At 36.2% G+C, this 15,168-nt stretch overlaps 2 protein-coding genes across 13 annotated transcripts in view; one reads left to right on the forward strand and one right to left on the reverse strand.

The window, feature by feature from the left end:
* Positions 1-15,168, forward strand: part of LOC122720393 (KH domain-containing, RNA-binding, signal transduction-associated protein 2-like) — a 106,511-nt gene that overhangs the window by 52,560 nt on the left and 38,783 nt on the right. The window lies entirely within an intron of this gene.
* Positions 1-15,168, reverse strand: part of LOC122720392 (transcription factor AP-2-epsilon) — a 236,919-nt gene that overhangs the window by 44,722 nt on the left and 177,029 nt on the right. For 9 of the 10 annotated variants that reach the window (XM_043947085.1, XM_043947084.1, XM_043947082.1 and 6 more), the window contains one exon: positions 3,040-3,417. In XM_043947085.1, the coding sequence (XP_043803020.1) occupies positions 3,040-3,417 (378 nt within the window). Of the gene's footprint in view, positions 1-3,039; positions 3,418-9,504; positions 10,552-15,168 lie in introns of those variants that run through there. The other variant, XM_043947079.1, reaches the window with a different exon arrangement.

The raw sequence follows: 15,168 nt of genomic DNA on the forward strand, positions 1-15,168 counted from the left end.
ATATATAAATTTTTAAATTATATACACTTCTTTTCGAACGATTAAATTATTAACAGATAAACTGATGATGCTAAAGAGATTATAGTAAATAATCGTATTGTAATAACTAATAAATGAGCGAGTTTAAAGAAAGGAATTGTAGATAATGGACACGAATAATGTAGCAGAGATAATCGAGATGATTGAACGATTAAATGAAAAAATTCTCTTCTCTTGCAACATTTCAGAGAGACGATCTCTACTATTGTACAAATTGGAAAGAAAGGAAATACCAATTTCTAAACTCGTCACAAATTCGACCTCAACAAGACCTACACGTCCCTATCTTCTTTCAACAACTCTTTCGCTCAAATAGACCCATCACTTCCTCCTTTAAGCCACTCCTAATCCCCGTGAACTACCGTTCACTGGCCAATACTTATCCAAACACAATCTCGGGAATAAATTCTCCACGCCACAGAATACATTGGAAATAGACCGACTCCACTCACGACTCTACTCACCAGGCCACGCTCGTACTCACGATTCCCGCTACAGCAAACAAATTCTCTCTCGCGCCTCTTCAAACAAAAAGCCCGGTGCAGGTACACTTAACCCGTACTCGTGATCCGCATGATTCCGACCGTGTTCACCTTATGGGCAAACCAAAAAAAGAAGGAAATCCTATCTCTTACAAGAGTCCAAGAACTGTCAAGAACAAGAAAATCGATTACTCCCAACCGATTTTCAGAAAAATCGATTCGAGAATCGGGAACGAAATTCGTATCGTTCTTCTTCGAAATCCACGTCCTTCCTGTCGACTTCCTTCCCCCTCCCTCGAGGGAGGTCCCGATCCTCTCCCGAGTCGAGAGACTCGCTCGTTTCTTTCGAGTCGAGTTAATACCTGAGCACACCACTCCACCCATTACACCAGGCACGCAGAAACCGTGGCGAATGCAAATGTCGCGCAAATGTCTGTCCCGGACTCATCCTCGTCGCATCTCTCTCTCTCCATCTCTGCGGGATCAACGATCGCAATCACCGATGTCACGGGCCGACTTATTGGCCGTCTAATAGATCGATAGGCCGCCCATTATTATTACTCGGCCTGATCCTCGATCCGGCCAGCGGCTCGTCCTACAAATAACACGCCTCGCGCCTTTTCTAATGAGCCGGCCGGATGTGCGCGTGACCGGATCTTTCGATTTCGACGAGGCGGCAATTCTCGGGGATCTCGAGGCAACCGATAACAAAATTTCTCTAGGTAAGGGGTATGACGTTAGGTGTACGACGAGATTAAGGAACGCGTGATCTCGTTTTTCGGGTAATTAGGGAGGAGTTAAGGAGTTTTTATTGGATTATTGGTTAGGTTTGATTAAAGATTGGATATAAGGAGCGTTTATAGGAGGTTTAATAAGATTGTAGGAGTGGATCAGGGTTGAGGAAGAAGATTTTGGTAAGTAAGTTTCCGGTAAAATTCTAATTCTGATCGATAATTTTTTTGAAAGTGTATATAGTTTGTTTGATATCGTGTTACTTGTCAAATTGTATTTCTTCGATTTTAAGATATTCTATTCTATTTCTCGTTCCATTCAATTCTATTTTTAATTTTTTTTTCAATTCAGGTTGATTACGAAGAATTAATCTTGAACGGGCACGTTTTTGAATTTTTATTGTCGAAGTGGAGTAAAATATCAGAATTTAAAAAAAACAACGTCGTATATATATATATATATAATTTACCATAACGTTATTTAATATTCATTATGTATAAATTGCGAAATCGAAGAAAATTTTAATTAACCGAAGTTAATTTATGACTCTAACATGGAATAATAAATGTTATAGTCAATTAGATGGAATATTGAAAAGGTAATGCGCGTAGCAGTCGTTTAATAAAATGTGAACCTCTGACTCTGATTATATCAATTTTCTATGATGACATCAATCTTTGATTTTTTTTTTAAGTGTAAAAAAAAAAAAGAAAAAAAAGGTATAATAATTATCATAAGCAAATAGCGTTTGTAAATGACTATTTACCGCAAAATCATAATGGATGAAATTACGAAAAGCGATAAAAATCATCGCATAGTACGTTAATGATCTATTAATAACACATTATCACATTTTACTCTAAAGGAAATTCATATTTTATTAATATTTTATTATTATTTTATATTTCATTAAACAGTGATTCCTTTATAATATATTTAAGTGAGGAATTTCAATTTGAATCTCAGTCAGACAAAGTGAGATATCGCTCTTTTTTACTGTTTCGTATCTTTTATCCCTTAAAAAAAAAAAAAAAAAAATAATATATTGCAAGTTATATAACATCAAAGGTATTGAATTTCATGTACATTGGAAAATCATAATACTGTATTATTTATGTATTTTTACAATGAATTTAAAATAAGACGCATACGAAATTATTATTTTCCAATGATTTTTTAAATATACATTCGTTAATTATAAACATCGAATCATTCATCATAAGTTCATATATTACAAATAAGAAATTGAAAATTTCATTTCTGAATCTCGATCCCCATTTTCTCAAGTCACAACCTTTTATTCCTTTCATTCCCTTCGATATATTAGTTAAATAACTTTTAAATTTCTATAAACCGACAGAAGATACATATAACAAGATTTATAATTATACATCGATCCATCCAATCAATTGAAGAACAGAACCACGTCATAATTTCACGTTAAGTATTGATAAAACAATTTAAAACTAGCACAGAAGAAGAAACTATCAACTCTTCTCAAATATCACTTTGAAAACATAAAATAACATTTCTCTTACTCTTAAAAAAAAAAAAAAAGAAATTCGAAAACGATGTTAAAAATCACCCGAAAAATATAAAAACTCTTCTCAATCAAATATCACTTTGAAAACATAAAATAACATTTCTCTTACTCTTAAAAAAAAAAAAAAAAGAAATTCGAAAACGATGTTAAAAATCACCCGAAAAATATTGAAAAGTCCAAGTTCTCGCGAGAGCAGAGAAGGGGTTAAAACGTAACCAATAACTCATCGAGGCAATTACTCACCACATGGATACCCTCCGCGTCCCTCCTAAGGTCGCCGCTCCTTTGGCCAGCCGTGACAGCGGCGCTCAAGTGATTATAGTGATGTTGATGCAACGTGTTGAGCGTCTGCGTGTACGGATCGCCGACGAGGTAATCGAGATGTTGCGGCTGGCCGAGGCCCGGATGTTGAGGACTCGCCGGCGCGTGGTGGTGCGAGGGGAACGGGGGTGGAAAGTACGGTGGTTGAAAGTCGGAGGCGGTGGGCAACGACGCGCCACCGTGATGGGGCATCCCGCTTCCGTTTCCATTGCCTCTGTGACCGTGGTGATGGGCGCCTGAATACGGCGACGAGTTTCCACCGCCCAGCGAGGAAATGCCCCCGTGACCAGTTAAACGGTCCTGTTTCAAAACAAAAATTTCTCCGTTAATCAAAGGGAGAGAATTTCATTTCTCTCGTTCTTTGCTCTTTGGGGGGAAGAATTTGTTGAAAAAAGGGTGAGATGAAATATTAATCTCACGAGGGAAAATTATCTGACATTATTCTTACGGTAGGATAATACGCAGTTATGGATGTCAAATTTTTTTTTTTACCGTGGGAAGGAAATCTTTTCTGGTGGAGTGGGGTGAGTTGTTCGATCTTCCAAGTTTGAAATCTGGGTTATAAGTTTTATACAGTGGAAAATGATCAAAATATTTTGAATATCTTTAAGTAAAAGGTATCTTCATTTTTGAGATTGTGTATTACTTGAAATTTTCTTTTTTTTTCACACAAAGCATTCGTAAAAGCCTTTGTACTCAAAAGTAATTGAATTCTTTGTAGCTTCGTGGAAAAGTTTCTTTTTCCACGAAAGTTTCAAGCTATCCTTACTTTCATCCATCCATGTGCATCAACAGCGTACAATGAACACGGAGAAAGATTTAAAAAAAAAAAGAAAAAAGAAGAAGAAGAAAGAGAAATGGGAACCAAACCAGTTCATGCATTATACTTATTTTATATAGCACCCAGTGACAAGGCTCAGACTTCGTTGCATTGTTTCATATAGTCAACATTACGACTCGCATAATTTTCCAATGATTCCAATTCAAGATACCATCTACGTTATTTCTAATGCTACAATCCTACTTTCTTTAAAATCTATCGAATTTTGATTTATACATACGTGTATATACGACGTTAAGAAAAGAAGCATGTAAAAAGTAAAAAAGTAATAATAACCATAATAAAATCGAGCAGGGAAACGCACTCGCCGACGCATGTTCGTACTCGTTGTCGAGCGCAACTTTCGCCGCTATTAAAAAATTGCTGGCCATAATTACGGTGACTAATGTATGCCGGTTTCAAGGGGGAGAGAGAGAGAGAGAGAGAGAAAAAAAAAAGAAAAGAAAAGAAGAAAAAAATCGTATCAGCTTCGTTGCAAGTCTGCCATTACAATAAAGTATACAGGGCAGTGGCGTTTAATCGCGAAAGGTGGTGAACGTAAACACGTAGAGTAAATACCATGCAAATTTTTTGACGAGCAACGAGTAACGCAAATAGCTCAAGGGTAGAACGTAGATCCATGCCATAGATCTTTGCCGTGAAAATCGAATATTAAAGTCGAAACGAGGGATACCGATCCCCGAAGCTCCCGATAACCCGATAAAATGTTATTATTAGAAATGATAAGCGACCGGGAGGAAACTCGCTACTGGATCACGGCCCGTTACCCCTTTCAAGTCGTTCATAAATCCATCGTAATTTTCCTCATTTTCTCTTGCAATCTTCGATGGTTTATCGTACGTCGAGCGATAACTGATGAGACGGATGAGAAGATTTATTATTCGAAATTCTGCGAACGACGGCAAGTGGAATGGAAAGTGATAGGTTTTTAAAATACAACGGGGGGAAAAAGTAGAAAAAGAGAACGAAAAAAAAAAAAAAAAAAGAAAGTTTTCGTAATTGTTCGAGCGTGTTTTTTCGACATTTCTCATTCGGAAATTTTAATTTAATTGATTTATCTTTATCTTGATCGCGCGAATTTTATTGGTCTAATGATTACGATCTCGCTTTCTCGAATATTTGAATTTTGCAAGAATTTTTTTCAAACTTTTTGAAAGAATTCCACGACGATGAATCGAAAAAAAATGACTCGAAGAATTTATAATTTTCGAGATTAATTTTTTTGAAATTAATGCACGTTAAGTTGACAGTTAAGCAATTGATATGTCTGAAGTGATAATTTATTTATTCGGAATTTTTCTTTTATTCCTCAATGCAAAATTTGCATGAAAAATACATCGTGCTATGTTTAAAAGTAATTTATTCTTATTAACTTTCAGTTCCAAAGAAGTTTTTGATTGAAAAATGATCCACTTAACGGAATAAATTTCAGGTTTCATGAAATTAGTTTTCATTGCATATTTTAATATCTCTTTTTCTTTCTTGTTTTTCCTCTCGATGGAATATACTTCTACCGAAATTAATACGATAAGAAGGATAATTTTAAAAGTAGAAGGATAATAGAAAGATACAAGCTTTTTTGTAAAAATAGAATAAAATTATAATGCTCGAGCATTGTTGTAGAAAGTTTTCTACAATCACTTCACATCACCATTAAACGAATTTGAAATTTTTATGATGAAATAATTATCGTTTGCTTTCGATTATTAATTTCTAACCACTTTAACAACAAAATTAAATCAGAACATTGTCTTATATCGAATATCGTTCCCGATATTTTCGTTAAAAATGATTTTTCAATTTTTGTCCATTATATAGTACCATTAAAAAAGTTTCGATAATATCTTTGTAATAAAATTCTATTAGTTCAGTACTATATCGGAATTTTTACGAACTATCGATTGTATAATAATTAGAGATTGCAAGATCATCAGAAATAAATCGGCGCGATTAAAACACGTTTCACCTTTAAAATATTGATAATGAGAATAAATGAAAATAAATGTATGAGTAATTGAAAGAAAAACGAAAGAGAAAATCATCTGAATCAAATGAGAAATAATTTCAAAAATATTACGAAATATCTAAAATTTATCAAAAATTCTTAATGTTTAATTTAGAATAAAGAAAATTTCTTTTTGAATAAAAATTATCTATTCTCCTTATCAATGAAAATTATTTTCATTTCAAGATATTTTTGAAATAATAAAATTTTGGAATTCAAGTAAAAATCGGATAACACGAAGCGAACGAGATTGATTTCCAAGGTTCTCGAAATTTTTCGCGCGATGAAAACGGGACTTAATCTGGTCCACGCGATCTCCCGATGGAACGATTACGCGGTATTACTCAAGTAGATAGTATCGGCCAGTGATTTATCTGAATATCGGCAGAAAGGTTTTGTATCGACACTATACCTGTGCAAGCCATTAGGTTTCTGTTCCCGTGATACGATCTCGAACATCTTTATAAGCCGCGAAAGGGCCAGCGTGTACCTTCTCCTCCCCCCCCCCCCTATTCATGCTCTATCCACGAATGTCACTCGTTGCTTCCAATTAGGCAAAGCAATTTTATTGATCAAGCTTCAAGATGAATCGAATGAATTTTTAATTCGTGATATAATGATCATTCTTTATTATATTCTCACTTATGAAGAAAGTTACTTACCGTTTATTTTCAAATTCTCTCGAACTTGCAATAATTAATTATCTAAGTCTCTAAGTCCAATAAATTTTATTATAAAATTTCTTTATGGGATATGTTAATTCGTTTTCAATCACAAGTCGAAACTTCTGTTTCATCAATGACTCTCTCAATTCGAATCATTCAATTGTTCGCGAAAAAAAGAATTCTTTTATTATTCAATTTCAATTATTTAACGAACAATTCATCGTTTAAACGATGCATAACCACGAATTTCAACTTTAATCGCGCTTCAGTTTTTTAGCTTTTAATAAAAAAAAATTTATCACATTCTGAATTACGTATTCATTGCTTTCACCGATACTTAAATCAATTTAAAATAAATTTGAACCGCGAGCAAAAACTTTTTTCTCGTCAATTTCTCGCCGTTCAGAACCTTCTTCAGAAGGGCTTCGGGCCGGTTGGAGGTCAAACGACGAGCATCACCCGTGGCAGGGTGTAAAATCGCGACGCAACAGGAGGAAGAATTCGATTATGGAGAAGGCAGTCCATAACGGAGTTTAACGACGGTAGGCCGAAAATTGGGCGGAAAGGCCCGTTATAGAAGGGAACTCTCGCTTGGCCAAACACACGCTTGCCGCTGCTTCTAATCTAAACCCGATAGATAAACGTTTTCAAACGAGACAAAAATTCAACTTTGTCAACTTTCCAAAACGAAATTGATGTTATTTCGAAATGGAAATTCCCCGTGCACGGTTTTATTCCGTACGAAATATTTTGTCGTCGTTTAACGAGCTTCGTCGTTACGGATCCAAGAGTACCGTTTTCTTCCTCAAAGGGAGCCCATCAAGGCGTATTTCAATTTGCAGTAATGTTTGTTGCTCGGCCATTATTATAGGTCCAACTTTCACGTGTCGAAAATGGACACGCGCCTCCAATTTCTCGTGTAAGTTGAACGCCGCGCATGAATTTATCTTTTTCTCAAATTTAAATATCTCTGAATTAAAATTGTTAAATTTGTCAATGAGCAATTTGTTAAATGATTGTCAATCGTCGAGTAATTGGCAATTTCGAAAATAATACACGTGTTACGAATTAATATGCGAATACATTGTATCCTAAATAATCTTTTTTTTTTTTTCCTTTGTATTCTCCGATCAGACATAAAATCAGAAACTAATTGAATTCACGCGAAGAATTATCCCTTTCCTCTTTTTACGATCCACTGTTTAAACATTATTACAAAAACCATTTAGAGAAACACGCGAAGGCCGTAATTTGATAATGAATTGAATTTATTACTACGGTATATACATATATATATATATATACAAATTAGAACGAACAAAGAAGCGAATATTTACACGTCAGACCAAACAGCCGTTTCTCGTTGGAAGAGCGGAAAAGAGCGGTAATTAGAGAGGGTAGGACGACGATGCTAATAAGCTTAAAGAAAATATTATCGCAACGGCGATAATATTTCATTAATTCATTATTCGAGTAATTATGCAAGATCCAACTTACACGATTAATAATTAATTAGAATTCCGATTCGGATCGAATGTCCTTCATGAAATCGTAAAAAAATCATTCGCCTATCCGTATTTCTAAACCGTTGCAAAAGATTGATCGAGGCGAGGAAAGTAATTTAACTATGCGCGAAAAAAAAGAAAAAAGAAAAAGAGGAGACGAGAGAAAAAAAAGAAAAAAAGAGAGAGAGAGAGGTTTAATAACGAGCTCGATCAAAACGATCTGACACGATACACGCATAAAATTTCGGGTGGAGAGCAAGCTGCAAATGGCCGATTCATTTCACAAGACGCATAGCCGAACTTTCCAGCTGAGATCGCTATTGATAACGCCGGGAGAAATCGTCCTTCTTGCCACATATGACAAGTAGACAATTAATAACCAATAAGCCGGCCCTCGTGTCGAAATCGACAGATCGTAGATTACGAATAAATAACTAGGAAAGAAATTAACAGTGTCGAGAATGTAAACGAGAATTCTGAACATATATTCCGTTCGATTTATCGTCGTTAACTAGCTGTAACGGTGTATATACGTAGCTTTTTAGTTATATTTTTTATGTACTTCGTGTGTGTGCCATGCAATGATAATATCGATATATTCCTTTTTTTTTTTTTTTTTTTTAATTTATCGCAATTTGTTCCATTACTTTTGTATTTCTATTTTCTTCGCGTGAGTTGTAAGTTAAAACTTCTCGTAAGAAGAAATTAAGTAGTAGTAGGAGATTAAAGTATTTAATTTTCAGGAGAGATAAGAGTTTTGATAGAATTATAAATCTGGAATAAATGAAGTTACACGAGGAAATATTTAATTTATGGGGAAAAGTTTAATCGAAAACTTTGTTTTCAAAGAATTTATTTTTAACTCGGATATTCTGAAAGACTAGATATATACGTACGTCTGTATCTTCTTTTCCAAATCATGTTTACTATGTTTAATTATGATTACGACTTAACATTTTTAAATATTACTAGTTTTACAACTTTTACAACGCAGTTTCTTGGAAATTCGAATCGATGAATTATATATCTCTGTATATCTTTCACATCTTTGATAGATCGAACATAATCATTGCACTAATAATGCTTCCAAGAAACATAGCTCTTTCCGATAACGAAATTGGGCATAATTTGTACCACTTCACGAGTAAATAAATAATTAGCATCGTCAAATCCTATTCTTTAAACATTCAAATTTCAATTTCCATTATTATCATCGACAATTCTATCTAATCTTTAATTATTAATTCAATATATAACTATATATATATATTTTAATCAAATAATTCACCTCGCAAAATTTATATATACGAAGGTGTCGAGTTCCAACTCTCAAGAATGAAAATTATATATATATGATCAATGGAAACACACCTCGACCTCGATCACCGTGGTCATGTCGACGTGTGGCGCGTAACAGAGCGCCAGCTTGTCCGCTGTCGGCGCTTCCGTCCGCGGCGGAAACATCCCTAAGATCTCCAGTTTGCCAGATTCCGCAGTTTAGATCCGCAACAGTAGAGGCTCGCGATAACCACTTTTCGACCACTGATTTCACATCACAGAAACACGATCCGTTTTTCCATTCCACTTCTCAATTTTTCCCCTCTCTCCCCCTTCGACACTTTTCCACACTTTTTCGATGAAAAATCACTGGTTTGTCCAACCTTCAACCAAAGTTTCTTACCCTCATCGACGGTGTTTCATGCGTGGAATGGAAATTAAAAAAATTGTACAGCACCAAAGACGATCTCATAACGAGCTCTCTTCATAACGAGCGTTTTCTTAAAGTTTCAGACGGGACGAATAAAAGTGAGTACATGACTGACGCGACCAATCACAGTTCCATTAACGGGACGAAGGTAAAAAACGTTCACGTTTTAAACATGTTGCCGATAATCGTACGCCGAGTATCGAATTGCAAACACCCGCGAATTTATCGAACACCCTTCGCGCGAAACCCATCAATCTCCAACGACTCGTTGCCCGTCGCAACGAGCGAGCAAACGCGCGCAAACTCGAACATACTCTCCTCTCGAGGATGCATCAAGGATTGCATTCGACGTACCAACCACCTCGTCGCGTACAATATAATTATTATTATATTCGCGTGTCAGAGAAAAGAAGAGAGAAAGAGAGAAAGAGAAAGAGAAAGAAAGAAAGACAGAGAAAGAGAGAGAGACGTAGGAACTTCGTGCAGCAATTCCGAGGAATCGAGATTCGAAGAATCGTGGAACCGAAACCGAAGATTCGCAAGTATTTTCGGAGGAGAGGATAAAGGTTGGCCGATGCTTGAGAGGAGAACAGCTGATCGGTTGATCGAGCGTCGTGTTGCGGCCGACCGACTGAACGACAGGGACGACGGCGATCCGTACGAAAGTATAGCTAACAGCTCGTGTGCCCAGCCACGACGAGAGAACGAAATGGGAGGTGGTACGGTGTGCTCTTACCGACAGTTACTACTACTACTACTACTACTACTACTACTACTACTACTACTAATACCACTAGCACTGCCTACTACTACCATACCACCACCGGCAACCACCACCACCGGCGGCACCACCACCAGCGACACGGGCGTCGTCGTCGCCAGCTGCACCACCACCACCATCACCACCACCATCACCGCCTTTAAGAATTCTGCCCTACCAGGCCACGGCCCGTGGCGGCGAGCAGACAGGAGAACGGTGGAGGAGAGGCACGCGTACAGACGACGACCGAAATTTCGCCCGAGGATACGCGCCACCACGTGCAACTACTCCTAGAGCTGCCCCACCAGACGATCGAGAGCGGCCAAGATTCACGAGGGGGACGTCCTACGATCGAGCGAATAGGAGAGATACAGCCACTCTCTGCTTCCCCGACATCGACACACGCGCCACTCTCAGATCGAAGTTTAGGGGGTGGAAGTCGTTTTTATTTTTTCTTTTTCCTTTTTTTTTGTTTCGTTTTGTTTGTACGCGAGCGAGCGGTGCGATTCTTTTCTTCTCTTATCTTTCGATTCTTCGATTTTGAGCCCGATCGATCGATGGTGCGAATCGTGTGGAACGGATTGTTTTATGCTTGTGTCGAGGATATATCGTATTTTCTTTGCTCTTTTGTTGCGACAAGTGAAGTAGCTCGTGAGATTTTGATTCTGGTTTTAATCATCGTTCACAATTGGTATTTTAAGGTGTGATGATTTTAATGAAATCGTGAGCTGTTTTATATTTGCTACGAAAGCTAGTCACAGTCGATTTTTATTTATTTTCGATCGATTAAAATTGGTTATATTTTTTCTTCCTTGCACTTTGAAATTTGCTCGCTTAAAAGAAGCGTTTTAAAACAAGAACACCAGAATCTTACTACTTTTTCTTTCTTTCGGTAGATCGAGTATCCAAAGACATGCAAATTATACGAATTAACGAAGCAAAGAATGTTTAAAAAAAAGTATACTCGCTTTAAAAACCATTTATCGAAAAAACTTCGTGTACAATTCCACAATTCTCGAGCGAAATTCCAAGGACAAGCTTCCTCGAGAAGTGCAGACTACACTGCAATTGCGCATAACGACGATCCTCGACTCGCTCTTATCACCCATATCGGGATCGCGGTCGTATCTCGTGATATATTAACAATATTTATCGTTAGTAGATCGCGACACTCGATATACTTCTTATCGTATTCGGTCCCCGCTCAGCGGGAGACGAATTACGTATTAATTAAACCGTGGCCACAAAACGTGGCTCCGTTTTCCAACTTCGCTTTTCCGTCACCGTTTCATTCATTTGCCGCGACTTTTATTTCGCGGCAAGGTGAAAACGAGCAACGTGTGGCGTGGCACTCGGGTCGTCGACTCGCGTATATATAATTTATGCCGCGTGTAAATTTCTGTCGCGTAATTACGCCACACGGATCGCCATTCACGATCGGTGACGAAAGAGACGTGGTCGTCGTCGTTGTCGTGGTCGTCGCCGTGGTGAAAAAGAAGCGACTCGATTCGAACGGAGAGGGAGCGCGGTTTCGAGGGAGAGGACAAGGGCTTAATCACGCTTTCGATCGATGTAAATCTTAATTAAATATCTGAGAGAGGCGACGGATCGGTCATTAACCGATGCTGCTGTTTCTTCGCTCTGTTTCTTCGCCCGGCGATTTAAATTTGTCGCGTGATGGAATCTCTCCCCTTTGGTTCGAATTGATTTCATTATTCTTTTTTTTTTTTTTTTGTTATTTCAGTATCGAGTTTATTTTATTTTATTTTATTTTTTGGTTTAATAATTTGCATGTTAATTTATATTCTTGTTACATGTACAATTTAAATTTTTGCGCAAAATGTATGATTGTACATGTACAATCAAAATTTTTGAAATTTTCTCTTCGCGAGAAGTGAATTGCATTTTGCATTGCGGATTCAAAAAGATTTTTTTTTGGAACGATGTTTGAGAATTTGAAAATTTTCTAATATTTTTTTCCAGTTTTTGTACGAATTAAATAATTTTTTTTTTTTTTTCGTTAAATTTCAATGAAGACGGTGAATCTCGTTTGGGAAAAATGGAAATTTTTACTTTCACTAAATACGTATATACGTATATGATTAGGAAAGAAGATTTATCGTGAAGAGCAAAGTTTCACATGCATTTACCTAATAATTAAACGGACACTTGGAACGAAGGTAAGATTAATCAATCGCTCGATAACTAATCATCTCATTGATTTAGCGTCCATCGAATTTATCATAGTTGCGAGCAAGAATCGTGTCGAGTGATTATCACCTTTCTCACGTCGAGTACCATTAATCAAGAAGCTCTCGAAACACGATTTTCGTGCTGGCGAAGCGAGAGAATATTTACAAAGTGAGCGTATCTCATTTTGTGGATCTTGAAGATTCTATTCGAAAGTTGAATTATTGAATTTATTTTCGGTTAATGAGAAACGGCCTCCCTATACGTAGATGGATCGCTTTGTTTGTTTTGGAAAATATAAATTGCTGAAGTTTTATCGCGAATGTTTTGTTAAACCATCGAGTAAAAGTATTTGTGAGACTCGCATAAAATAATAGCACGATTAATACGTTTTCGATATTAATTAAAAAAAGAAAGAAATATATTTTACATACCATATATACATATCTTTTAAAACAGTTAAATTATAAAACTTATTTGCATATAATTATATTAACCACAGTCTTTATATACTTTTACAATAATATCAAATAAGTAAATATATTACACGCCATCATTATCTGGTCTCATGTTATGATTATTAAAATTTCTTACTGAAAATGAAACGATAAAAAAAAAAAAACAAATTTTATAGGAAAATAAGGATATAATACAACCACAGAATAATACACCACAAAAAAGAATCTGAACATACAATGTATCGATATATCAATTACAATACATATACGTAATTTACATATAAATCTCTTTTAAAATTCCAAAACGATCGACGTACATAATATCATCTTATCGATATCCTGTCAACTCTTGAAATACATAAATTTCAATTTCTAACCTAATCTAATATATCTAGATACAGAAAGAAAAAAAAAAAGATCGAGAAAAGAAAGATCGTTTCGATCGTACACAGCATAATGCGCCTCCTGGAAAGAGGAAGCCGCAGGCATCGCGTTGCGACAAGAATTTACTTGGGGAGGGGGAACTAGTTTGCCCCGGTTAGGTTTCTATCTATGCATTTTTCAGTTTCGTTGAAACGGCGTCCATCAGTGGAAACCGCGGGCTGCGGTCGAGAAATCGGTAAACCGAACGGAATCATAAAGCTTGCTCGCCGGCCAGGAATTAACGCCGATTACTCGATCGCGTTAAACGATCAACCGATCCGTTTTGCGGACTCGCCACGAACCGAGCAGTTGTTATGGGGCATCGGTTTCGATAATGTGTGTTTGATCGTATGTTTGCCTGGCCGGAATTAACGCGGATTAATGGGATCGGTGAAATTGGAAATTTGTGGAGGGGAGAGACGTTGCGATCGGGCGTTGAAATTCTATTTTTAATAAGATGCGGTTAATAAACGTGGATACGTTTGACGCCAGAAATAAAATTTCGGGGGCCATTTCGATCCAACGTTGAAAGAGTTAACCGGTTAAGAATTTCGAATAAAGTTGCTTCGAGTAATTATTTATCAAAATGTTTAAATGTAATTTGTATGTCGTTATTATAGTCGATTACAATTATTTTCGATTATTATGTTTTGAATAATAAATTATCGAAGTAACTTCGATTAGTAAGCTTTGATGATTCATAGAGACGAGTGGAATTGTTGTAAATTTTCACTCTATGAGTGAAAATTAATGTAGATTATCATTAATTAACGTTACGAAAAATTTTATAAAATTGTGCTTAAAAGGATTTCAGTTTGCTTGCTTCTATTGTGAATTTTCGATAATTTCCGCTCGAGGTTGTGATTCGATAGTTGGGCATCCGTGAAAATCTCGCTAAATGTGTTAAATTTATACGATTTCGAACCTTCCTTTTTTCTGTCAATTTTTTCCCCCAAGGTATATATAATTATTATTATTCTTCTGGATTGGCGATTTATATAAATTAAAATACGATTTCAATATTAAATATTGGCTCGCCTGTAATTTGTCGATGGACCATCTGTTTCTACTGCAAATTTAGAAAGTGATTTAGCGCCATTCATTCCGTTCTTCAAACAGAACAACGAAAGGCGGCCATTTAAAATTTAGAAAGTAGTCAAATTCGTCTCAGTTGACTTTCAGAATTACACACCTTACAATGTTTAAATCCATAAGCGGTTCCACGAATGGTTAAAGTATACTTATCGTCTACCACAACTCTTATTCTATCTGCCACTTGTTAATACTTCTGCAATAATAATAATAATCTATGACAGTTTCACGAGAAATTATTTATCTCGATTCAAAAATATAGTTTTTTTCCTTTCTTTTTGAAAAATCCTCGAATATAATATTTATAATATACTTGAAATTTTATAACGTATAAATAACATAGAAGGAAATATTAACGGAAAATGATAATATCTCTTCTTTTCTTCCCCTTAAGTGTTCACTTA

Source organism: Apis laboriosa, unplaced genomic scaffold (genome assembly GCF_014066325.1).
Source record: "Apis laboriosa isolate Shangri-la unplaced genomic scaffold, ASM1406632v1 scaffold12_cov154, whole genome shotgun sequence".
Lineage (NCBI taxonomy): Eukaryota > Metazoa > Arthropoda > Insecta > Hymenoptera > Apidae > Apis > Apis laboriosa.